Source organism: Mobula hypostoma, chromosome 7 (assembly GCF_963921235.1).
Source record: "Mobula hypostoma chromosome 7, sMobHyp1.1, whole genome shotgun sequence".
Classification (NCBI taxonomy): Eukaryota; Metazoa; Chordata; class Chondrichthyes; order Myliobatiformes; family Myliobatidae; genus Mobula; species Mobula hypostoma.
In genome coordinates, this window is record NC_086103.1 from 188,690,166 (window position 1) to 188,717,654 (window position 27,489).

Genomic DNA, 27,489 nt, shown 5'->3' on the forward strand with positions numbered 1-27,489 from the left:
AGTTTACTACCTGATCTTGAATACTGAGTGACTGAATCTTCTTGGCCAACTTCTCATACTGGACCATGTCAAAAGTCTTGCTAAAGTCCACGTAAGCAAGATCTGCTGCCTTGGCTTCATTCTCTTTCTTGGTAACTTCCTTGAAAAGCTCTACAAGATTGCTTAAGAACAACCTACCATGCATAAAGCCATGCTGACTATCCTTAAGCAACACACATCAAAGTTGCTGGTGAACGCAGCAGGCCAGGCAGCATCTCTAGGAAGAGGTACAGTCGACGTTTCAGGCCGAGACCCTTAGTCCTGACACGTCGACTGTACCTCTTCCTAGAGATGCTGCTTGGCCTGCTGCATTTACCAGCAACTTTGATGTGTGTTGCTTGAATTTCCAGCATCTGCAGAATTTCTGTTGTTTGCCTGACTATCCTTAATGTCTTTCCAAGTACATCTATATCCAGTCTCTAAGAATACCATCTAATAAATTTCCACAACTGATGTCAGACTCACCAGCCTATAATTCCTGGTTTATGTTTAGAGCCTTTCTCAAACAGCAGTACAACATTGGCTGTCCTCCAATCCTCTTGTACCTGTCCTGTCATGGAAGTTGATTTAAATATCTCTGCTCAGGCTCCAGTAATTTTTGCACTTGCCCCTGCAGGGTCTGAAGGAACACCTTACCAGCCCCTAGTGATTTATCCACTCAGATTTAGAGTCACAGAGAAGTACAGCAGAAAAACAGGTCCTTTGGTTCATCTAGTCCATGCCAAAGCCATTTAAACTGTCTACTCCCATCGACCTGTACTGGGGCCACAGCCTCCATATCTATGTACCTCTCCAAATTTCTCCTAAGTTTTGGAGCAAGAAGGCCGCGAGTGAACGACTGATTTTCGGAGCGAAGGCAGTTTTTACCACTTGGGGTAAAAGAGAGGCAAGACTGCGCAGGTGCGTGACGTCAGCCAGTACAGCATGAAAGGTTTAAAAAGAAGACCGCCATATCCAGTGGGCAGTGGAGTGAGAGGGCTTTGACTCAATGGGCTTAGGTGGTAACAGGACAAGGCAAGGTAGGTTTACCAGTGTAATTTGTGGAAAGGAGGAAGTATGTGTGTGAGGCCGGTTTTCTGTGCTCGGTGTTGGATGTGGGAGGTCCTGGAGTTTCCCAGACGGCCATATCTGCACCCGGTGTGTCGAGCTGCAGCTCCTAAGGGACCAAGTTAGGGAACTGGAGATGCAGCTCGATGACCTTCACCTGGTTAGGGAGAGCGAGGAGGTGATAGAAAGGAGTTATAGGCAGATGGTCACACCGGGGCCACGGGAGATAGACAAGTGGGTCACAGTCAGGAGGGGGAAGAGGAAGAGTCAGGTACTAGAGAGTACCCCTGTGGCTGTACCCCTTGACAATAAGTACTCCTGTTTGAGTAGTGTTGGCGGGGACAGCCTACCTGGGGGAAGCAACAGTGGCTGTGCCTCTGGCACAGAGTCTGGCCCTGTGGCTCAGAAGGGTAGGGAAAGGAAGAGGAAGGCAGAAGTGATAGGGAACTCTATAGTTAGGGGGTCAGACAGGCGATTCTGTGGACTCAGGAAAGAAACTCAGATGGTAGTTTGCCTAAATGTTGCTGGTGAACGCAGCAGGTGACGAAGGGTCTCGGCCCGAAACGTCAACTGTACCTTTTCCTAGAGATGCTGCCTGGCCTGCTGCGTTCACCAGCAACTTTTATGTGTGTTGCTTGAAATTCCAGCACCTGCAGATTTCCTCGTGTTTGGTAGTTTGCCTCCCAGGTGCCGGGGTCTGGAATGTTTCAGATCGCATCCAAGTATCCTGCAGTGGGAGGGAGAACAGCCAGAGGCCGTGGAAAAAAGAGTACAGGGAGTTAGGAAGGAAGTTGAGAAGCAGGACCGCAAAAGTAGTAATCTCAGAATTACTGCCTGTGCCACGTGACAGTGAGAATAGGAATAGAATGAGGTGGAGGATAAATGCGTGGCTGAGGGATTGGAGCAGGGGACAGGGATTCAGATTTCTGGATCATTGGGACCTCTTTTGGGACAGGTGTGACCTGTACAAAAAGGACGGGTTGCACTTGAATCCCAGGGGGACCAATATCCTGGCGGGGAGGTTTGCTAAGGCTATTGGGGAGAGTTTAAACTAGGGGTGGGAACCAATCTGAAGAGACTGGGGAAGAGGCGGTTCGCTCACAAATAGAGAAAGCTTGTAGACAGTGTGAGAGGGAGGATAGACAGGTAATAGAGAAGGGATGCACTCAGACCGACCGTTTGAGATGTGTCTATTTTAACGCACGGAGTGTTGTGAACAAAGCAGATGAGCTTAGAGCGTGGATCAGCACTTGGAGATATGATGTGGTGGCCATTACAGAAACTAGGATGGCTCAGGGACAGGAATGGTTACTTCAAGTGCCACGTTTTAGATGTTTCAGAAAGGACAAGGAGGGAGGCAAAAGAGGTGGGGGCATGGCACTGTTGATCAGAGATAGTGTCACGGCTGCAGAAAAGGAGGAAGTCATGGAGGGATTGTCTACAGAGTCTCTGTGGGTGGAGGTTAGGAACAAGAAGGGGTCAATAACTTTACTGGGTGTTTTTTATAGGTCGCCCAATAGTAACAGGGATATCGAGGAGCAGTTGGGGAAACAGATCTTGGAAAGGTATAATAATAACAGAGTTGTCGTGATGGGAGATTTTAATTTCCCAAATATCTATTGGCACCTACCTGGAGCAAGGGGTTTAGATGGGGTGGAGTTTGTTAGGTGTGTTCAGGAAGGTTTCTTGACACAATACATAGATAAGCCTACAAGAGGAGAGGCTGTACTTGATTTGGTATTGGAAAATGAACCTAGTCAGGTGTCAGATCTCTCAGTGGGAGAGTATTTTGGAGATAGTGATCATAATTCTATCTCCTTTACAATAGCATTGGAGAGAGATAGGAACAGACAAGTTAGAAAAGAGTTTAATTGGAGTAAGGGGAATTATGAGGCTATCAGGCAGAAAATTGGAGGCTTAAATTGGAAACAGATGTCCTGAGGGAAATGTATGGAAGAAATGTGGCAAATGTTCAGGGGGTATTTGTGTGGAGTTCTGCATAGGTACATTCCAATGAGACAGGGAAGTTATGGTAGGGTACAGGAACACAAAGGTTGTAATAAATCTAGACAAGAAGAAAAGAAAAGCTTACAAAAGGTTCAGAGAGCTAGGTAATGTTAGAGATCTAGAAGATTATAAGGCTAACAGGAAGGAGCTTAAGAAAGAAATTAGGAGAGCCAGAAGGGGCCATAAGAAGGCCTTGGCAGGCAGGATTAAGGAAAACCCCAACGCATTCTACAAGTATGTGAAGAGCAAGAGGATAAGACATGAAAGAATAGGACCTATCAAGTGTGACAGTGGGAAAGTATGTTTGACAATAGACAATAGACAGTAGGTGCAGGAGTAGGCCAATTGGCCCTTCGAGCCAGCACTGCCATTCACTGTGATCATGGCTGATCATCCACAATCAGTATCCAGTTCCTGCCTTATCCCCATAACCTTTGATTCCACTATCTTTAAGAGCTCTATCCATCTCTTTCTTGAAAGCATCCAGAGACTTGGCCTCCACAGCCTTCTGGGGCAGAGCATTCCATACATCCACCACTCTCTAGGTGAAAAAGTTTTTCCTCAACTCTGTTCTAAATGGCCTACCCCTTATTCTTAAACTGTGGCCTCTGGTTCTGGACTCACCCATCAGCGGGAACATGCTTCCTGCCTCCAGCGTGTCCAATCCCTTAATAATCTTATATGTTTCAATAAGATCCCCTCTCAGCCTTCTAAATTCCAGAGTATACAAGCCCAGTTGCTCCAATCTTTCGACATATGACAGTCCCGCCATCCCGGGAATTAATCTTGTGAACCTACGCTGCACTCCCTCAATAGCAAGAATGTCCTTCCTCAAATTTGGAGACCAAAACTGCACACAGTACTTCAAGTATGGTCTCACCAGGGCCCTGTACAGCTGCAGAAAGACCTCCTTGTTCTTATACTCAATTCCCCTTGTTATGAAGGCCAGCATGCCATTAGCTTTCTTCACTACCTGCTGTACTTGCATGCTTGCTTTCAGTGACTGATGTACAAGAACACCTAGATCTCGTTGTGCTTCTCCTTTTCCTAACTTGACTCCATTTAGATAATAATCTGCCTTCCTGTTCTTACCACCAAAGTGGATAACCTCACATTTATCCACATTAAACTGCATCTGCCATGCATCTGCCCACTCACCCAGCCTGTCCAAGTCACCCTGCATTCTCATAACATCCTCCTCACATTTCACACTGCCACCCAGCTTTGTGTCATCGGAAAATTTGCTAATGTTACTTTTAATTCCCTCATCTAAATCATTAATATATATTGTAAACAGCTGCGGTCCCAGTACTGAACCCTGCGGTACCCCACTGGTCACCACCTGCCATTCCAAAAGGGACCCATTAATCGCTACTCTTTGTTTTCTGTCAGCCAGCCAATTTTCAATCCATGTCAGTACTGTGCCCCCAATACCATGTGCCCTAATTTTGCCCACTGATCTCCTATGTGGGACTTTATCAAAGGCTTTCTGAAAGTCCAGGTACACTACATCCACTGGCTCTCTCTTGTCCATTTCATAGTTACATCCTCAAAAAATTCCAGAAGATTAGTCAAGCACGATTTCCCCTTCATAAATCCATGCTGACTCGGACCGATCCTATTTCTGCTATCCAGATGTGTCCTAATTTCATCTTTTATAATTGACTCCGGCATCTTTCCCACCACCGACGTCAGGCTAACCGGTCTATAATTCCCTGTTTTCTCTCTTCCTCCCTTCTTGAAGAGAGGAACAACATTAGCCACCCTCAAATCCACAGGAACTGATCCTGAATCTATAGAACATTGGAAAATGATTACCAATACGTCCACGATTTCTAAAGCCACCTCCTTAAGTATCCTGGGATGCAGACCATCAGGTCCCGGGGGCTTAGCCTTCAGACCCAACAGTCTATCCAACACCATTTCCTGCCTAATATAAATTTCCTTCAGTTCATTCATTACCCTAGGTCCTTTGGCCACTATTATATCTGGGAGATTGTTTGTGTCTTCCCTAGTGAAGACAGATCCAAAGAACCGGAGGAAATAGCAGAGGTACTTAGTGAATACTTTATTTCAGTATTCACTATGGAAAAGGATCTTGGTGATTGTAGTGATGACTTGTAGCGGACTGAAAAGCTTGAGCATGTAGATATTAAGAAAGAGGATGTGCTGGAGCGTTTGGAAAGCATCAAGTTGGATAAGTCGCTGGGACCGGATGAGATGTACCCCAGGCTACTGTGGGAGGCAAGGGAGGAGATTGCTGAGCCTCTGGCAATGATCTTTGCATCATCAATGGGGACAGGAGAGGTTTTAGAGGATTGGAGGGCTGCAGATGTTGTTCCTTTGTTCAAGAAAGGGAGTAGAAGTAGCCCAGGAAATTATAGACCAGTGAGTCTTACCTCAGTGGTTGATAAGTTGATGGGGAAGATCCTGAGAGGCAGGATTTATGAACATTTGAAGAGGTATTATATGATTAGGAATAGTCAGCATGGCTTTGTCAAGGGCAGGCCGTGCCTTACGAGCCTGATTGAATTTTTTGAGGATGTGACTAAACACATTGATGAAGGAAGAGTAGTAGATGTAGTGTATATGGATTTCAGCAAGGCATTTGATAAGGTACCCCATGCAAAGCTTATTGAGAAAGTAAAGAGGCATGGGATCCAAGGGGACATTGCTTTGTGGATCCAGAACTGGCTTGCCCACAGGAGACAAAGAGTGGTTGTAGACGGGTTATATTCTGCATGGAGGTCGGTGACCAGTGGTGTGCCTCAGGGATCTGTTCTGGAACCCTTACTCTTCATGATTTTTATAAACGACCTGGATGAGGAAGTGGAGGGATGGGTTAGTGAGTTTGCTGATGACACAAAGGTTGGGGATGTTGTGGATAGTATGGAGGGCTGTCAGAGGTTACAGCGGAAAATTGATAGGATGCAAAACTGGGCTGAGAAGTGGCAGATGGAGTTCAACCCAGATAAGTATGAAGTAGTTCATTTTGGTAGGTCAAATATGATGGCAGAATATAGTATTAATGGTAAGACTCTTGCAGTGTGGAGGATCAGAGGGATCTGGGGGTCCCAGTCCATAGGACACTCAAAGCAGTTGCACAGGTTGACACTGTGGTTAAGAAGGCGTATGGTGTATTGGCCTTCATCAATCATGGAATTGAGTTTAAGAGCTGAGAGGTAATGTTGCAGCTATATAGGACCCTGGTCAGACCCCACTTGGAGTACTGTTCTCAGTTCTGGTCGCCTCACTACAGGAAGGATGTGGAAGCCATAGAAAGGGTGCAGAGGAGATTTACAAGGATGTTGCCTGGATTGGGGAGCATGCCTTATGAGAATAGATTGAGTGAACTCTGCCTTTTCTCCTTGGAGCGACGGAGGATGAGAGGTGACCTGATAGAGGTGTATAAGATGATGAGAGGCATTGATCGTGTGGATAGTCATGGGCTTTTTCCCAGTGCTTAAATGGTTGCCACAAGAGGACACAGGTTTAAGGTGCTGGGGAGGAGGTACAGAGGAGATGTCAGGGGTAGGTTTTTTACTCAAAGAGTGGTGAGTGCGTGGAATGGGTTGTCGGCAATGGTGGTGGAGGCGGATACAATAGGGTCTTTTAAGAGACTTTTGGACAGGTACATGGAGCTTAGAAAAATAGAGGGCTATAGGTAAGCCTAATAATTTTTAAGGTTGGGACATGTTCGGCACAACTTTGTGGGCCAAAAGGCCTGTATTGTGCTGTAGGTTTTCTATGTTTCTAAACATTGAAATCGAGCTTCCATGCACCACTTGTGCTAGCATCTCATTCCACACTCTCACGGCCCTCTGAGCGAAGAAGTTTCCCATCATGTTCCCCTTAAACTTATCACCTTTCACCCTTAATTCATGACCTCTGGTTGTAGTCCCACCAAACCTCAGTGGGAAAAGCCTGATTACATTTACCCTATATATACCCTCATGATTTTGTATACCCTCATGATTTTCTATACCTCAATCAAATCTCCTCTCCATCTCCTACGTTCAAAAGAATTTATTTGATCTTTCCTTATACCTCCTCAGGTCCTCTTGACCTGGCAACATCCTTGTAAATTTTCTCTTCACTCTTTCACCCTTATTTACATCTTTCCTGTAGGTAGTTGACCAAAACTGCACACAATACTCCATATTCAGCTTCACCAACATCTTGTATGTCTTCAACATAACATCCCATCTTTTGTAGTCAGTACATTGAATTATGAAGGCCAATGTGCCAAAAGTTTTCTTTACAACCCTATCAAACTGTGACCCCATTTTCAACAAATTCTGTACCTGTATTTCCAGATCCCTTTGTTCCACTACACTCCTCAATGCCCTGCCGTTAAACTTCTATGTCGTAATCCTACCAAAGTGCAGAACCTTACACTTGTCTGCATTAAAATCCATCTGCCATTTCTCCAGCTGGTGTAGATCACTTTGCAAGTCAGGATAGCCTTTCTTATTGTCTTCTACACTCCCAATCAAAGATTCAAAGGTTAACTTGGTTAACTTAGTATCAAAGTTTAAAACTCTGAAACTTGTCTTTTCCGGGCAACCATGAAACTAAGAAAGAAAAGAAGGGCAGCACGATCCTCAACCCCCAAATCCCCTCTCCCTAGACAAAAAAGCAAACAAATACAGAAAAGGCACATCAACCCCCAAATTCTTCCTTCCACACAAAAAAACAAACAAACCAAACAAAACAGGTACATTGACCCCCCCCCCCGCATAAAAAACCTGAGAAAAGTTGGGTGAAAAACACAGAATACAATAAAAGTAGAAAACCAAAAAAAAAGGATTGTCCAAAAGACAGAAAGCCTGGACAGTGTTCTCCAGGCACAGTGACAGGCTCTCTCCTCTCCAGTGGTGTAGCAGAGCTCTCTGCAGCGATCAAAAGGCTGGCAGCCGGCGCCCAATGCTGCAATCCTCCTTGTTCCTTTAATTTGTGCACAATAGAAGCTTTAATTAGGAAGTGTAGTCAAACGTCGACTTGCGACCTGTCCCTCAACATGCCCGCCATGAGGTTCATGCACATGCCTCTCTCTCCCGGAATCCTCTGAAGCACCTGAACGATCTCCAAAATTTCATGTTCGCCTCAATGTTTCAGTCTTCCTCATGGCTTGAATCAGCAAACAATGAAAGCTTTAATTGGCCATCTCCAAACAGTAAATCACAGACTCCAACAGTTCCAGAATCACATCCAAGATGAAAAGCAATGTAAAAGACATAAAAGAAGTGAAATATATTGTTTTATGATCTATCTAGAAGATGTTGATCATGGAGCATTGTCGCAGGCGCCATCTTGACCACAATAAGTGTCATTGTAAATTTGCTGATCCAGTTAACCACATTATGCGTATTTTGCATTAGTCTTCACAGTAGAAGACATCTGCAGTATACTGGACATTCAAGAATGTCAGGGAAGTGAAGTTTGTGCAGTGAAAATTACAACTGAGAAGGTGCTCAGGAAGCTTAATGGTCTGAGGGTGGATAAATCTCCTGGACCTGATGGTTGCACCCTCGGGTTCTGAAGGAAGTAGCTGGAGAGATTACAGAGGCATTAATGATGATCTTTCAAGAATCGATAGATTCTGGCATTGTACCGGATGACTGTAAAATTGCAAATGTTACTCCACTATTTAAGAAGGGTGGGAGGCAGCAGAAAGGAAACTATAGACCTGTTAGCCTGACATCAGTGGTTGGAAAGTTGTTGGAATCGATTGTTGGTGATGAGATTACAGAGTAGCCTGAAACACATGACAAGATAGGCCAAAGGCAGCAAGGTTTCCTGAAAGGAAAATCTTGCCCGACAAACCTACTGCAATTCTTTGAGGAAATTACAAACAGGGTAGACAAAGGAGATGCAGTAGACATGGGGTACTTTGATTTTCAGAAGGCCTTTGACAAGGTGCCGCACGTGAGGCTGCTTAGCAAGATTAACAGCCCATGGAATTACAGGGAAGTTACTAGCATGGGTGGAGCATTGGCTGGTCAGCAGAAAACAGAGAGTGGGAATAAAGGGATCCTATTCTGGCTGGCTGCCGGTTACTAGTGGAGTTCCACAGGGGTCAATGGACTGCTGCTTTTTACGATGCATGTCAATGATTTGGACCATGGGATTAATGAATTTGTGCCTGAATTTGCCGATGATACAAAGATAGGTGGAGGAGCAGGTAGTGTTGAGGAAACAGAGAGCCTGCAGAGAGAACTGGATAGTTTAGGGGAATGGGCAAAGAAGTGGCAAATGAAATACAATGTTGGAAAGTGTATGGTCATGCACTTTGGTGGAAGAAATAAACAGGCAGACTATTATCTAGATGGGAGAGAATTCAAAATGCAGAGTTGCAAAGGGACTTGGGAGTCCTTGTGCAAGATACCCTAAAGGTTAATCTCCAGGCTGAGATGGTGGTGAAGAAGGCAAATGCAATGTTGGCATTCATTTCTAGAGGTATAGAATATAAGAGCAGGGATGTGATGTTGAGGCTCTATAAGGCACTTGCGAGACCACACTTGGAGTATTGTGTGCAGTTTTGGGCTCCTTATTTTAGAAAGGATATACTGACATTGGAGAGGGTTCAGAGAAGATTCACGAGAATGATTCCGGGAATGAAAGGGTTACCGTATGAGGACCGTCTGGTAGCTCTTGGGCTATATTCCCTGGAGTTCACACGCTCTCTCATTGGGACTTCTATGTACTGATTAAGGAAACTTTTCTGAACACATTTAACCAACTCCGCCCCATCTAGTCCTTTTATAGTGTGAGGGTCTCAGTCAATATGTGGAAAGTTAAAATCACCTACTATAACAACCTTATGTTTCTTGCAATAATGTGTGATCTCTCTAAAAATTTGTCCCTCTAAATCCCTGGGACTGTTGGATGGTCTGTAATATGGAATAATATGGACATACCTTTCTTATTTCTCATTTCCACCCATAACGTCTGACGAGACAATTTCTACAGACTGTTTGATGGAGCACTGCCATGACATAAGACAATAATACCATAAGATAGAGGAGCAGAAGTGGGCCATTCAGCCCATCGAGTCTGCTCTGCCATTCAGTCATGGGCTGATCCAATTCTTCCATAGAACCATAGAACCATAGAAACTACAGCACAGAAACAGGCCTTTTGGCCCTTCTTGGCTGTGCCGAACCATTTTCTGCCTAGTCCCACTGACCTGCACACGGACCATATCCCTCCATACACCTCCCATCCATGTATCTGTCCAATTTATTCTTAAATGTTAAAAAAGAACCCACATTTACCACCTCATCTGGCTGCTCATTCCATACTCCCACCACTCTCTGTGTGAAGAAGCCCCCACTAATGTTCCCTTTAAACTTTTCCCCCCTCACCCTTAACCCATGAACTCTGGTTTTTTTCTCCCCTTGCCTCAGTGGAAAAAGCCTGCTTGCATTCACTCTATCAATACCCATCATAATTTTATCTATCAAATCTCCCCACATTCTTCTACACTCCAGGGAATAAAGTCCTAACCTATTCAACCTTTCTCTGTAACTGAGTTTCTTAAGTCCCGGCAACATCTTTGTAAACCTTCTCTGCACTCTTTCAACCTTATTTATATCCTTCCTGTAATTTGGTGACCAAAACTGAACACAATACTCCAGATTCGGCCTCACCAATGCCTTATACAACCTCATCATAACATTCCAGCTCTTATACTCAATACTTTGATTAATAAAGGCCAATGTACCAAAAGCTCTCTTTACGACCCTATCTACCTGTGACGCCACTTTTAGGGAATTTTGTATCTGTATTCCCAGATCCCTCTGTTCCACTGCACTCCTCAGTGCCTTACCATTAACCCTGTATGTTCTACCTTGGTTTGTCCTTCCAACAGGCAATACCTCACACTTGTCAGTATTAAACTCCATCTGCCATTTTTCAGCCCATTTTTCCAGCTGGTTCAAGTCCCTCTGCAGGCTCTGAAAACCTTTCTCACTGTCTACTACACCTCCAATCTTCGTATCATCAGCAAATTTGCTGATCCAATTTACCACATTATCATCTAGATCATTGATATAGATGACAAATAACAATGGACCCAGCACTGATCCCTGTGGCACACCACTAGTCACAGGCCTCCACTTGGAGAAGCAATTCTCTACTACCACTCTTTGGCTTCTTCCATCGAGCCAATGTCTAATCCAATTTACCACCTCTCCATATATACCTAGCAACTGAATTTTCCTAACTAACCTCCCATGCGGGACCTTGTCAAAGGCCTTACTGAAGTCCATGTAGACAATATCCACTGCCTTCCCTTCATCCACTTTCCTGGTAACCTCCTCGAAAAACTCCAATAGATTGGTCAAACATGACCTACCACGCACAAAGCCATGTTGACTCTCCCTAATAAGCCCCTGTCTATCCAAATGCTTGTAGATTCTGTCTCTTAGTACTCCCTCCAATAACTTACCTACTACCGACGTTAAACTTACTGGCCTATAATTTCCCGGATTACTTTTCGATCCTTTTTTAAACAACAGAACAACATGAGCCACTCTCCAATCCTCCGGCACCTCACCTGTAGACAGCAACATTTTAAATATTTCTGCCAGGGCCCCTGCAATTTCAACACTAGTCTCCTTCAAGGTCCGAGGGAACACCCTGTCAGGTCCCAGGGATTTATCCACTTTAATTTTCCTCAAGACAGCAAGGACCTCCTCCTTTTCGATCTGTACAGTTTCCATGATCTCACTACTTGTTTCCCTTAATTCCATAGACTTCATGCCAGTTTCCTTAGTAAATATAAAGCAAAAAACCTATTTACAATCTCCCCCATTTCCTTTGTTTCCGCACATAGCCGACCACTCTGATCTTCAAGAGGACCAATTTTATCCCTTACAATCCTTTTGCTCTTAATATACCTGTAAAAGCTCTTTGGATTATCCTTCACTTTGACTGCCAAGGCAACCTCATGTCTTCTTTTAGCCCTCCTGATTTCTTTCTTAAGTATTTTCTTGCACTTCTTATACTCCTCAAGCACCTTATGTACTCCCTGCTTCCTATACATGTCATACAACTCCCTCTTCTTCTTTATCAGAGTTGCAATATCCCTTGAGAACCAAGGTTCCTTATTCCTATTCACTTTGCCTTTAATTCTGACAGGAACATACAACCTCTGCACTCTCAAAATTTCTCCTTTGAAGGCTTCCCACCTATCCTTGCCAGAGAACAGCCTGTCCCAATCCACACTTTTTAGATCCTTTCTCATTTCTTCAAATTTGGCCTTCTTCCAGTTAAGAACCTCAACCCTAGGACCAGATCTATCCTTGTCCATGATCAGGTTGAAACTAATGGTAATATGATCGCTGGAACCAAAGCGCTCCCCTACACAGACTTCTGTCACTTGTCCTAACTCGTTTCCTAACAAGAGATCCAATATTGCATCCCCTCCAGTTAGTCCCTCTATATATTGATTTAGAAAACTTTCCTGAACACATTTTACAAACTCTAAACCATCTAGACCCCTAACAGTATGGGAGACCCAATCAATATATGGAAAATTAAAATCCCCTACCACCACAACTTTATGTTTCCTGCAGTTGCCTGCTATCTCTCTGCAGTCATCCCCACTCCCCTATCTTCTCCCCATACCCTTTGATGCCCTGGCTAATCCAGAACCTATCTATCTTGGCCTTAAATGAACCCAGTGACTTGGCCTCCACAGCCACTCGTGGCAACAAATTCCACAGATTTACTACCCTCTGACTAAAGTAATTTCTCCACATCTCTGTTCTAAATGGATGTCGTTCAATCCTGAAGTTGTGCCCTCTTGTCCTAGACTCCCCTACCATGGGAAATAACTTTGCCATATCTAATCTGTTCAGGCCTTTTAACATTCGGAATGTTTCTATGAGATCCCCCCCCACCATTCTCCTGACCTCCAGGGAATACAGCCCAAGAGCTGCCAGATGTTCCTCATACGGTAACCCTTTCATTCCTGGAATCATTCTTGTGAATCTTCTCTGAACCCTCTCCAATGTCAGTATATCCTTTCTAAAATAAGGAGCCCAAAACTGCACACAATACTCCAAGTGTGGTCTCACGAGTGCCTTATAGAGCCTCAACATCACATCCCTGCTCTTATATTCTATACCTCTAGAATGAATGCCAATATTGCATTCGCCTCCTTCACCACAGACTTAACCTTTAGGGTATCTTGCACACAGACTCCCAAGTCCCTTCGCATCTCTGCATTTTGAATTCTCTCCCTATACAAATAATAGTGTACCCGTTTATTTCTTCCGCTAAAGTGCATGACCATACACTTTCCAACACTGTATTCCATTTGTCACCACTTTGCTCATTCCCCTAAACTATCTAAGTCTCTCTGCAGGCTCTCTGTTTCCTCAACACCACCCACTCCTCCACCTATCTTTGTATCATTGGCAAATTTAGCCACAAATCCATTAATCCCATTGTCCAAGTCATTGACATGCATTGTAAAAAGCAGCAGTCCCGACACTGACCCCTGTGGAACTCCACTAGTAACCGGCAGCCAGCCAGAATAGGATCCCTTTATTCCCACTGTCTGTTTTCTGCCTACCAGCCAATGCTCCACCCATGCTAGTAACTTCCCTGTAATTCCATGGGCTGTTAATCTTGCTAAGCAGCCTCATGTGCGGCACCTTGTCAAAGGCCTTCTGAAAATCCAAGTACACCACGTCTACTGCATCTCCTTTGTCTACCCTGTTTGTAATTTCCTCAAAAAATTGCAGTAGGTTAGTCAGGCAGAATTTTCCTTTCAGAAAACCATGCTGGCTTTGGCCTATCTTGTCATGTGTCTCAGGCTACTCTGTAATCTCATCTCCAACAATCGATTCCAACAACTTTCCAACCACTGATGTCAGGCTAACAGGTCCATAGTTTCCTTGCTGCTGCCTCCCACCCTTCTTAAATAGTGGAGTAACATTTGCAATTTTACCATCATCCGGTACAACGTCAGAATCTATCGATTCTTGAAAGATCATTGTTAATGCCTCTGTAATCTCTCCAGCTACTTCCTTCAGAACCCGAGGGTGCATTCCATCAGGTCCAGGAGAGTTGTCTTCCCTCAGACCATTAAGCTTCCTGAGCACCTACTCAGTCGTAATTTTCACTGCACAAACTTCACTTCACTTGCACTCTTGAATGTCTGGTGTACTGCAGACGTCCTCCACTGTGAAGACTGATACAAAATACGCATTCAGTTCCTCTGCCATCTCTGCATCTCTCACTACAATATCTCCAGCATCATTTTGTATTGGTCCAATATCTACCCTCAACTCTCTTTTACCGTTTATATACTTAAAAAGCTTTTAGTATCTTTTTTGATATTAGTCACCAGCTTCCTCGCATAATTCATCTTTTCCTTCCGAATGACCTTCTTAGTTTCCTTGTGCAAGTTTTTAAAAGCTTCCCAATTCTCTATCTTCCCACTAGCTCTGACTTCTTTGTATGCCCTCTCTTTTGATTTTACTTTGGCTCTGACTTCACTTGTCAGCCACGGTAGTGTCCTTCTTCCTTTTGAAAATTTCTTCTTTTGATCACTGTTCCCTAAGGGTTCCTTCACCTTAAGCTCTCTTATAACCTCCGGATCATTGCACAACACCCAATCCAGCACAACTGATCCCCTGGTGGGCTCAACAACAAGCTGTTCTAAAAAGCCATCCCTTAGACATTCTACAAATTCTCTTTCTTGAGATCCAGTGCTGGCCTGGTTTTTCCTATCCACTTTCATGTTAAAATCCCCATCAATTATCATGACTTTGCCCTTCTGACAATTAGAAAAGACTTAGAAGTCCTGCTGTAATTTGTAATCTACATCCCGGCTGCTGTTTGGAGGCCTGTATACAACTGCCATTAGGGTCCTTTTACCCTTGTCATTTCTTAACTCAACCCATAGAGACTCTATACCTTCCGTTCCTATGTCATCGCTTTCTAATGATTTAATATTGTTTCTTATACACAGGGCCACACCACCCCCTCTACATACTAACCTGTCTTTCTGATACACCATATATCCTTGGACATTCAACTCCCAATGGCAGACATCCTTTAGCCAAGTTTCAGAGATGGCCGCAGCGTCAGACTTGCCAATCTGTAGCTGAATTTCAAAATTGTTCATTTTATTCCTTATGCTGCGTGCATTCAAATATAACACTTTCAGTCTGGTATTTGTTGCTTTCTGTTTTTACTGCACCACACCTCTGTTGCCCTGTGTAAATCATTGCACTGGCTGTGATTATGCCTCATCTGCTGCCCGTCCTTTCTATCATCTCTGTTGCACGCTATCTTTGATTTATTTCTGTTTTCCCTTTCCTCAGCCCTATCACTCTGGTTCCCATCCCCCTGCCAGATTAGTTTAAACCCTCCCTAACAGCTCTATTAAACCTGCCTGCTACGATATTGGACCCCTTTGGGTTCCGGTGTAACCCGTCCTTTTTGTACAGGTCGTACCTCCCCAAAAAAGGCCCCAGTGATCCAGGAACCCGAAGCCCTGTCCCCCACACCAGTCTCTCAGACACGCATTGATATGCCTGATCATGCTAGTCTTGGACTCATTGACAGAAAAGCAATGTGCTGGCAGCGCGCAATAGGTGGGCCTTAACAGACCAAGGACCTGCCAGCCTCCTGCAGCCAAGATGTGGGACCGGTTTTCCTGGGATCACCCTTGCCACCGGGATTTACCCTATCATGGTGAAGATAGTGCTACTGGGGATGGCGTACCCCCTGTGGCACTTTAAAATCTTCCTTGCACAGGCTCCACCTCTGACCACAGTGAATAATACCTGTACCTTACATATGGTTGAAGTCTGACAGTGATGGGGCGTCTGGCAACGGGAGCAGGTACAAATGGACTGGGAGCTCCTAGTCAGAACCCTGCACAGCAGCGACACAGGGTATTTGGTCACTAACAGCTGGGACTGAGTGGCAGCTGTTTTTGGCAGACCCCTGTGTGACTCAGCAGCCCTACTTAGGGACTGCACTGCTCACCCCAATGGGGAAGGGCCTAGAAAATGTGGCCTAAAAACTGCCCATTCAATCACTCACCAGGATAGGTTACCGCACCTATTGGGTTATTCCACTACTGCAGTCGAAATAAGAAACAATACAACCTAAAACTGGCAACATGGAATGTAAGGACTCTCCTGGACTCGTGTGGCATCTCTGACAGACCTCACCGGAGAACAGTCTTGATCGCTGCTGAGCTGAGGTGCTACAACATCGACATTGCTGCCCTGAGTGAGACCAGGCTCCGGGATGAAGGTTCTGTAACAGAGGAAGGGATGGGTTACACCTTCTTCTGGAAAAGCTTCCCCCCAGGTGGACAACATCCCCATGGAGTAGGTTTGGCCATCAAGAACACCTTTCTACCAAGTCTTACAGAAACACTTGTTGGCATTAGTGAAAGACTAATGACCCGCTGTATCCCCCTGGCAAAGAAACATTATGCCTGACTTCTCAGTGCCCATGCACCAACTTTGCCATCTGACAATGAGGCCAAGGAATGCTTTTATTAGACACTGGATGAAGCTCTTTGCCAGATCCCTAGGAACAATAAGATACTTTTGCTTGGGGACTTCAGTGTTAGGGTGGGGCAGAACAACAGGATATGGAGTGGAGTGCTAGGTAGGCATGGTATTGGCAAGGTGAATGCAAATGGCATGAGGCTACTTACTCTTTGCTCTGAGCATAACCTTACCATAACCAACACTGCCTTCCAGCAGAAGGCAAAATATAAGACCTTGTGGTGAAGAAGAGGAAGAAGAAAGCCCGTGGTACAGGCAGCAATGCTGAGATTACTACCCTGGAGCTCCTGCTTTTCAGCTTCCTACCCAACTCCTGTCTGTCCCTCTGACTATGGAATCCCCTATGACTACTGCATTCCTCATCTTCTTCTCTCCCTCTGCACCACTCATTCTCTCTAACTAGCAGTGCCACCCCTCTCCTCTAATCCCTCCTGCTCTGTCACTTATAAAACAACAAAACCCCGGAATTCTGAGCTGCCAGTCCGGCCCCTCCTGCAACCAAGACTCACTAATAGCTACTGTGTCATAATTCCAGCTGTTGATTCATGCCCTGAACTCATCCGCCTTACCTACGATACTTCTAGCATTGAAATATACACAGCTCAGGACACTAGTCGCACCATGCTAAACCTTTTGATTCCTGACTTTGTCTGAGGTCTTACCGACATCTGCCTCCAAAATCTCTCCACTAACTGTTCTGGCAATCTGGTTCTGATCCCCTTGCAAATCTAGTTTTAAACGCCCATGTGTAGCACCAGCAAATCTTCCCACTAGGGTGTTCGCCCCTTTCCAGTTCAGGTGCAAACGGTCTCTTCTGTACGAGTCCTACCTTTCCTGGAAGAGAGCCCAGTGGTCCAAAAATCTGAAGCCCTCCCTCCTGCACATGTTAAACTGTATAATCTTCTTAGGCCTCGCTAGCACATGGTATTGGTAGCAATCCTGAAATCAGAACCCTGGAGCTCCTGTCCTTTAACTTAACACCTAACTTCCTGACCCAAACAAGAGAAGATTTGGAGAACCAGAGGGAGACTGAGTGGAGGTGAATTAAAATGGGTGGCCGCTGGGATCTTTTCCCATGAGATGCTGCCTGGCCTGTTGAGTTCCTCCAGCATTTTGAGTGTGTTACCTAACTTCCTGAACTCCCTTTGCGGAACCTCATCACTATTCCTGTCTACATTATTAGTACCTACATGGACCGTGACCTCTGGTTGTTCACCCTTCCACTTAAGACTGCTGAGGAATTAATGTGAGAGGTCCTTGGCATCCAGGAGGCAACATACCATTCTGGATTCTCATTATCGTCCACAGAACCTCCTCTCTGTTCTCCTAACTAACGAATCTCCTGCGACTACAGGTTACCTCTTCTCCGCCTTCCCTTTCGACCCAGTGCCAGAGTCCCGACCACTGTGACTTTGCTCCACTGGGTCATCCCACCCAACAGTATCCAAAGTGACGTACCTGTTGTTGACGGGCATGTTCACAGTGATTGCTGTGCACTGGCTCCTTAACCCCTTTTCCCTTCCTGACTGTCACCCAGTTTCCTGTGTCCTGCACCTTGGGCATAAACTCCTCTCTATATGTCCTATCTATCACCCCCTCAACCTCCCAAATGATCTGGAGTTCAACTAGTTCCAGCTTCAGCTCCTTAATGCAGAGTGTCAGAAGCTGCAGCTGGATGCACTCTTCGTAGGTGTAGTCATCAGGGACACTGGAGGTCTCCCTGCCTTCCCACATCCTGCAAAAGGAGCATTCAACTATCCTGCCTGTCATCTCTACTTTTCTAAAGAAGAGGGGAGAGGTGGGAAACTCCACCCATTTTTTTTTGCCTTCTCTTACTGAAGCTGCTCCTCGCTGAAGCCTTGAAGAGCTAAAAGCGCAAAGCCTCCACTCTAACTCTGCCCGCCCCGACAATGGCCGCTCTGCTACCTTCTGCCTTACTTCAACTTGTTTCTGCCAATCCAACCCAAACGCTGATTGGGCACTGCTCAAAGCTCTAAACTGCCACGAGCCACTGCCTTTTCTACCTGATCAGTGAACCTGGGTGAACTTCCAATCTCTTCGATTGGGCACTGCTCATTTCATTTAATTGATTTCATTTTTTTTAACCAACATAGCCACCCCACCCCCTCTGCCTACCTGTCTGTCGTTTTGATACAATGTGTATCCTTGGATGTTAAGCTCCCAGCTATAATCTTCTTTCAGCTGTGACTCTGTGATGCCCTCAAAGACACACCAATCAATTTCTACAAGATCATCTGCCTTATCACCTATCCTGTGTTCATTCAAATTTAACACCTTCAGTCCTGTATTCATCATACTTTTCAATTTTGGTTTCAAAAATTGTGTGTGTGTGTGTGTGTGTGTGTGTGGTGTGTGTGTGTGGGGGGGTGGGGGTGGGGTGTGTGTGTGGTTGTGTGTGTACGGGTGGTTGGGGGTGGGGTGTGTGTGGTTGTGTGTGTACGGGTGGTTGGGGGTGGGGTGTGGTGTGTGTGTGAGGGGGTGGGGGTGAGGTGTGTGTGTGTGTGTGTGTGTGTGCGTGTGGTGTGTGTGTGTGCGGGAGGTTGGGGGTGGAGTGTGTATGTGTGGGGTGTTGGGGTGTGGTGTGTGTGGTGTGTGTGGGGTGTCGTGTGTGTGTGGGGTGTGGTGGGTGTGTGTGTGTTTGTGTGTGTGTGTGTGTGGTGGGTGTCTCTCTCTCTCTCTCTGGGTATGTGGCGGTCTCTGCGGAGGGGCTGATGTCAGTACAGAAAGGGGGGTTGGATCCCAGTGGAGCATCTGTTTCTTCTTCACTGTGGGTGGAGGGGCCCTGCCAGTGTGACCACCCAGTGTAATCTCCTGAAATGTCTGTGTGGACTCCTGGTGTGACTTCTCACTGTGAACTTCTCTCAGTGTTGCATATCGGTGTGAACTCCTGGTGTGACCCGTGTTTCACCAACTCTGACTGTTTTTTTGGTTTAACCTGTAGTTATGAGCAGCGTCTGCAGTGTCTGATACTGAAGGAGGAGTTTTCACCACAGATGGAGGCACTGAGGGTTGGAGTGAGGACCCTCACTGAGGCAGCTAGCGGTGAGCATTTGTCCAGGGCAATGTGACATTGTCCCCTGCTCATGGGTCATGCCCAAATTAGACACCCATCCTGTCTGTCTGTATGCCCCCGCCTCCTAACCATCTCTCCCCTTTTGTCTAAGATTGAGAAGAGATTATGAGGGGCAGAGTTATGGTTAAAGTAAAAGGAGTATTGATAGGGTAAAAGCAAGCAGGCTTTTGCCACTGAGGTTGAGTGGAATGCAACCAGAGGTCATGGGTTAAGGGTGAAAGGTGAAATATTTAAGGGGAACATAAGGGTAAACTTCTTCACTTAGAGGGACGTGGGATTGTGGAACGTTTGCCAGTGCAAGCGGTGGATGCGATTTCATTTTAAACGTTTAAGATAAATTTGTTTAGTTATATAGATGAAGGGCTATGACCTGGATGCAGGTCAATGGGACTACATAGTATAGTAGTTTAGCATGGCCTAGATGGGCTGAAGGGCCTGTTTCTATGCTGTAGGGTTCTATGAGTCTATGACTCTCATCCTATTTCAATTCAATTCAAGTTTAACTGTCATTTATCCATAGCCAAGTTGCAAAAGACAGTACCAACTGCACAAAGCACACGTAGCAACGTTCATGATAGTGAGAACATGCAAAGTACGGCCATTCAACAAAAATAGTCCAGACTCAAGCCACAATACAGCTTGTCTTCTGCCAAGTGAACACTAGGAGGCAGCACCAACTCCATCCAGGACGCCGCACCAGTGCCCCCTGCTGGTGGCATCAGCTGCAGCGCCTCTCTCCTGGTGGCCGGAAACAGGCGACTCTGCAGCTTGAGATCTCGTCCTCGCTATGACCAAGGCCACAACGCTCAGCTCACCATCCGCCCCTGCTCACCACTAATAAATCAGTGAATTCAACTTGCAGCATTCCACATTAACAATGTCCAAAAGGGTCTTGCAATCACAAGAAAAGCAACGAAGGTGGTCATTTGCTATTAGATTGCACATCCCTTGGTGCACTGACTCTCCCCTGAAGCCTCTCTGGTGCAGGCAGCAACGCGATCTGCACCAGGTCCAGCTCTTGTGTCTTTTCTGTCACTGAGGGGTAGACTTGCAGTACTGTAAGTTCTTAATGTCCAGCAGAGCCTTGCGATCATAATAAAGTACGTTTTAAAAGGACACCAGCACCCTTCATTGAACTTGCTGTGATCAAATGTGCTGTCGTACTCATTCATACGGTCTGGCAATCAGTGTACACAGCGCCAGAGTAAAAACCTGCAGCTGCTAAACATCTGAAATAAAATCAGAAAATTCTGTAAACAGCCAGCTTCTGTGGAGAGAGAAACTGGGTTCATGTTGTAACAGAAAGCGAGAGAAACAAGTTAGTTTCCCCTGCAGAGCAGACCAGGGTGGGTGCGGTGGGGGAATGGACAGGGTGAGGGGAATGTCAGTGGAAGGGTGTGGTTATGCTTGTGCTAGGGTTAATCTGTGTATCTTCTGGGGCCAAAGGATTAATGGGGGAAACAGAGGGCACAAGGAAAGATTACAGGGCCCAATTTCTCCCAACCCCCGGGCTGACCCACCACAGTCCAGACAAGAAACCTAATTTGCCTGTTTTACAGAGCTGCTCGGCTGTGAGGAGCTGCACACTGTCATCCGACTGGTCCTGAAGGCAGGGAATTACATGAATGCAGTAAGTCCTGAGACAGCACTGAGGGATGCTCACACAAACTCACACTTACACATGCTCACACACACACACACACACACACACACACACACACACACACACTCTCACACACATGCAGTTGCACACTCACACTAACACGCCTTACACACCTACACACTCACACTCACACTCACATAAGAAACTACATGAACGTAGTAAGTCCTGGGACAATACCGAGGCTGAGGGACTCACTCACATCTACTTGCACGCACGCACACACACACACACACACACACACACACACACTCACACTCACATGCACACGCTGACACTCACATAGGAAACTACATGAACGCAGTAAGTCCTGGGACAATACCGAGGCTGAGGGACTCACTCACATCTACTTGCTCACATACACTCACACTCTCGTGCACACACTGGGAGACAGGTCCCACACACACTCTCTATATCACTCTTACACACCAACACACACTGAATCTCATGGTTGTGTTTCACACACTCACATTCACACTCTCTCTCATACATTTTCTGCAAGGGGAAATCTTGCCCGTCAAATCTGTTAGAGTTCTTCAAGGAAGTAACAAGCAGGATGGACAAAGGAGAAGCACAGAATGTCACTTACTTGGATTTTCAGAAGGCGTTTGACAAGGTGCCACAGATGAGGCTACTTAACAAGATCAAATCCCATGACATTACAGGAAAGATACTGGCATGGATAGCGGAATGGCTGACGGGCAGGAGGCAACAGGTGGGAGTAAAGGGGGCCTTTGTGGTGGAAGCAGATACAATAGGGTCTTTTAAGAGACTCTTAGATAGGTACATGGAGCTTAGAAAAATAGAGGGCTATGCAGTAGGGAAATTCTAGGCAGTCTCTAGAGTAGGTTACATGGTCAGCACAACATTGTGGGCTGAAGGGCCTGTAATGTGCTGTAGTTTTCTATGTTTCCATGTTATGTTTTCTGGTGGCTGCCAGTGACTAGTGGTGTTCCTCAGGGGTCAGTATTGGGACCGCTACTTTTCACATTGTTTGTCAGTGATTTAGATAGTGGAATTGATGGATTTGTGGCAAAGTTTGTGGATGATACAAAGATAGGTGGAGGGGTAGGTAGTGCTGAGGAAGCAAGTGATCGTAGCAGGACTTAGAAGACTGGAAGAATGGACAAAAAAGTGGCAAATGGAATACAATGTTGGGAAATGTATGATAATGCATTTGGATAAAAGGAATAATAGTTGAAACTATTATCTAAATGGGGTGAAAATTCAAACAGAGCTGAAGAGAGACTTGGGAGTTTTCATGCAAGAACGCAGAAGGTTACTTTACAGTTTGCATCTGGTAAAGAAGGCAAATGAAATGTTGGCAAATATTTTAAAGGGAATAGTATATAAAAGCAAGGAGATTAATGCTGAGGCTTTGTAAGACACTAATCAGGTCGCACTTGGAGTATTGTCAATGGTTTTGGTCCGCATATCTCAGAAGGGATGTGTTGTCATTGGAGAGCGTCCAGAGGGGGTTCATGAGATGGTTCTGGGAATGAAGGGGTTAACATTTGAGGAGCTTTTGGCAGCTTTGGCCTGTATTCTCTGGAATTTAGAAGAATGCTGGGGGATCTCATTGAAACCTACAGAATGTTGAAAGGACTAGATAGGGTGGATGTGGAGAGAATGTTTCCTGTGGTGGGGGTATCCAGAACTAGAGGGCACAGCTTCAAAATTGAGGGGCAACCTTTCAGAACAGAGGTAAGGAGGAATTCTTATAGCCAGAGGGTAGTGTTTCTGTAGAATTATCTGCCACAGACTGCGGTGGAGGCCAAGTCCATGCATATATTTAAGGCAGAAGTTGATTGTTTCGTGATCGGTCAGGGCATCAAAGGATATGACAAGAAATCAGGTGTCTGGGGTTGAGTAGGATTTGTGATCAGCCATGATGGAATGGCAGAGCAGACTCGATGGGCTGAATGGCCTGATTCTGCTCCTATGTCTTATGGTCTTACATACACACACACGTTCTCTCTGTCACTCTCACAGACACATACACAGGCACTGAACCTCAACAGTTAGTTTAATATATTATACCAGGCAATGAGCTACAGTTCATGGTCTGGCTGGGTGTGTGTGGGTGAGTGGTGAATATGTGTAAATGGTGTGTGTGTGTGGGTGAGTGGTGAATATGTGTAAATGGTGTGTGTGTGTGTGTGTGCGCGCGTGTGCGCTGTGAGGGTGTGTGGGGAGTGTAGGTTCCTGGACCCTGAGCTCGCTACGTCCGCAGTTGTTCTCTGTGTATGGTGGGGACTGCTTTACTGTGGTGCCTGGCTGTCTGAGTGCGCTTAGAGTGTGTAGGGAGTGAGGTATGTGGTATGTGTGAGAGCTTGTGATATGTGTATGTGTGTAGTTTTGAGTGTGCATGGTATGTGTGGGCTGTTTGAGTGTGTGTCTTAGTAGAGTGTGTGAGTATGTGTGGGGTGTTTGAGCGTGCTTACGATATGTGGGGTATGCGGGTGTGTGAGATGTGTATATGTGGGCGATTTGAGTGTGGGGGGATTTTTGGCAGTGGAGTGTGTGAGTGTGATATCTGTGAGTGTGTGTGAGGTGTGATATGTGTATCTGTGAATGTGTCAGTGGAGTGTGTGTGTTTTGGGATGGGTGTGTCGGAGTGTGTGTGGAATGAGTGTGTCAGTGGAGTGAGTGTATGGGATAAGTGTGTCAGTGGAGTGTGCGTGTTTTGGGATGAGTGTGTCAGTGGAGTGCGTGTGTTTTGGGATGAGTGTGTTAGTGGAGTGTGTGAGTGTGTATGAGATGAGTGTGTCAGTGGTGTGTGGGTGTTTTGGGATGAGTGTGCCAGTGGAGTGTGTGTGTTTTGGGATGAGTGTGTCAGTGGAGTGTGTGTTTCGGGATGAGTGTGACAGTGGAGTGTGTGTTTTGGGATGAGTGTGTCAGTGGAGTATGTGTGGGATGAGTGTGTCAGTGGTGTGTGTGTGTTTTGGGATGAGTGTGTCAGTGGAGTGCGCGTGTTTTGGGATGAGTGTGTCAGTGGAGTGTTTGTGTTTTGGGATGAGTGTGTCAGTGGAGTGCGCGTGTTTTGGGATGAGTGTGCCAGTGGAGTGCGTGTGTTTTGGGATGAGTGTGTCAGTGGAGTGCGTGTGTTTTGGGATGAGTGTGTCAGTGGAGTGCGTGTGTTTTGGGATGAGTGTGTCAGTGGAGTGCGTGTGTTTTGGGATGAGTGTGTCAGTGGAGTGCGTGTGTTTTGGGATGAGTGTGTCAGTGGAGTGCGTGTGTTTTGGGATGAGTGTGTCAGTGGAGTGCGTGTGTTTTGGGATGAGTGTGTCAGTGGAGTGCGTGTGTTTTGGGATGAGTGTGTCAGTGGAGTGCGTGTGTTTTGGGATGAGTGTGTCAGTGGAGTGCGTGTGTTTTGGGATGAGTGTGTCAGTGGAGTGCGTGTGTTTTGGGATGAGTGTGTCAGTGGAGTGCGTGTGTTTTGGGATGAGTGTGTCGGTGGAGTGCGTGTGTTTTGGGATGAGTGTGTCGGTGGAGTGCGTGTGTTTTGGGATGAGTGTGTCGGTGGAGTGCGTGTGTTTTGGGATGAGTGTGTCGGAGTGTGTGTGTTTTGGGATGAGTGTGTCGGTGGAGTGTGGGTGTTTTGGGATGAGTGTGTCAGTGGAGTGTTTGTGTTTTGGGATGAGTGTGTCAGTGGAGTGTGGGTGTTTTGGGATGAGTGTGTCAGTGGAGTGTTTGTGTTTTGGGATGAGTGTGTCAGTGGAGTGTGGGTGTTTTGGGATGAGTGTGTCAGTGGAGTGTGGGTGTTTTGGGATGAGTGTGTCAGTGGAGTGTGTAAGTGTGTGTTGGATTTGCAGCATTTGACATCTGTTCTATTGTTTCAGGGTGGATATGCTGGCAATGCCTTTGGCTTCAGGATGGCGTCGCTGGTGAAGTTGGCGGACACACGAGCCAATAAACCGGGCATCAATCTTATGCACTTCGTGGTGATGGTGAGCAATGCCAGTTTTGGGGAGTGTATGTGACCTGAGTTTAGTCTTAGTGACAGATTGTCCATGGGGAATTCAGTGGGTGTGGGGAGAGTTGGTGATGGGGGTGAGTGTCCATGGGGAATTTGGTGGGTGTGGGGAGAGTTGGTGATGGGGGAGAGTGTCCATGGGGAATTCGGTGAGTGTGGGGAGAGTTGGTGATGGGGGGAGAGTGTCCATGGGGAATTCGGTGAGTGTGGGGAGAGTTGGTGATGGGGGAGAGTGTCCATGGGGAATTCGGTGGGTGTGGGGAGAGTTGGTGATGGGGGAGAGTGTCCATGGGGAATTCGGTGGGTGTGGGGAGAGTTGGTGATGGGGGAGAGTGTCCATGGGGAATTCGGTGGGTGTGGGGAGTGTTGGTGTTGGGGGAGAGTGTCCTTGGGGAATTCGGTGGGTGTGGGGAGAGTTGGTGATGGGGGAGAGTCCATGGGGAATTCGGTGAGTGTGGGGAGAGTTGGTGATGGGGGAGAGTGTCCATGGGGAATTCGGTGGGTGTGGGGAGAGTTGGTGATGGGGGAGAGTGTCCATGGGGAACTCGGTGAGTGTGGGGAGAGTTGGTGATGGGGGAGAGTGTCCATGGGGAATTCGGTGAGTGTGGGGAGAGTTGGTGATGGGGGAGAGTGTCCATGGGGAATTCGGTGGGTGTGGGGAGAGTTGGTGATGGGGGAGAGTGTCCATGGGGAATTCGGTGGGTGTGGGGAGAGTTGGTGATGGGGGAGAGTGTCCATGGGGAATTCGGTGGGTGTGGGGAGAGTTGGTGATGGGGGAGAGTGTCCATGGGGAATTCGGTGGGTGTGGGGAGAGTTGGTGATGGGGGAGAGTCCATGGGGAATTCGGTGAGTGTGGGGAGAGTTGGTGATGGGGGAGAGTGTCCATGGGGAATTCGGTGGGTGTGGGGAGAGTTGGTGATGGGGGAGAGTGTCCATGGGGAACTCGGTGAGTGTGGGGAGAGTTGGTGATGGGGGAGAGTGTCCATGGGGAATTCGGTGAGTGTGGGGAGAGTTGGTGATGGGGGAGAGTCCATGGGGAATTCGGTGAGTGTGGGGAGAGTTGGTGATGGGGGAGAGTGTCCATGGGGGATTCGGTGGGTGTGGGGAGAGTTGGTGATGGGGGAGAGTGTCCATGGGGAATTCGGTGGGTGTGGGGAGAGTTGGTGATGGGGGAGAGTGTCCATGGGGAATTCGGTGGGTGTGGGGAGAGTTGGTGATGGGGGAGAGTGTCCATGGGGAATTCGGTGGGTGTGGGGAGAGTTGGTGATGGGGGAGAGTGTCCATGGGGAATTCGGTGGGTGTGGGGAGAGTTGGTGATAGGGGAGAGTGTCCATGGGGAATTCACTGGGTGTGGGGAGAGTTTGTGATGGGGGAGAGTGTCCATGGGGAATTCGGTGAGTGTGGGGAGAGTTGGTGATGGGGGAGAGTGTCCATGGGGAATTCGGTGAGTGTGGGGAGAGTTGGTGATGGGGGAGAGTGTCCATGGGGAATTCGGTGAGTGTGGGGAGAGTTGGTGATGGGGGAGAGTGTCCATGGGGAATTCGGTGAGTGTGGGGAGAGTTGGTGATGGGGGAGAGTGTCCATGGGGAATTCGGTGGGTGTGGGGAGAGTTGGTGATGGGGGAGAGTGTCCATGGGGAATTCGGTGGGTGTGGGGAGAGTTGGTGATGGGGGAGAGTGTCCATGGGGAACTCGGTGAGTGTGGGGAGAGTTGGTGATGGGGGAGAGTGTCCATGGGGAATTCGATGAGTGTGGGGAGAGTTGGTGATGGGGGAGAGTCCATGGGGAATTCGGTGAGTGTGGGGAGAGTTGGTGATGGGGGAGAGTGTCCATGGGGAATTCGGTGGGTGTGGGGAGAGTTGGTGATGGGGGAGAGTGTCCATGGGGAATGCGGTGGGTGTGGGGAGAGTTGGTGATGGGGGAGAGTCCATGGGGAATTCGGTGGGTGAGCACAGTTGTTTGTGGGCTGGGAGATTCCTGCCCTGATTCCCCAGAGGTAAGTGCGGTGACCTGGAGTGTTCAACCATGGGATCAGCTGTGAAAATCGTGCAGGGCCATGTTGCGGAGGGGAGATTTCTGCAGATCCAGAACTACTAAAGCTCTAGACCATTCCGTTG

General features: G+C 46.9%; 1 protein-coding gene across 1 annotated transcript in view; it reads left to right on the top strand.

Annotated features, from left to right (window-relative positions):
* Positions 1-27,489, top strand: part of LOC134349857 (inverted formin-2-like) — a 183,480-nt gene that overhangs the window by 135,277 nt on the left and 20,714 nt on the right. The window contains exons 6-8 of the mRNA XM_063054815.1: positions 19,606-19,706; positions 21,297-21,367; positions 25,240-25,347. Coding sequence (XP_062910885.1) covers positions 19,606-19,706; positions 21,297-21,367; positions 25,240-25,347 — 280 coding nt within the window. The remainder of the gene's footprint in view (positions 1-19,605; positions 19,707-21,296; positions 21,368-25,239; positions 25,348-27,489) is intronic.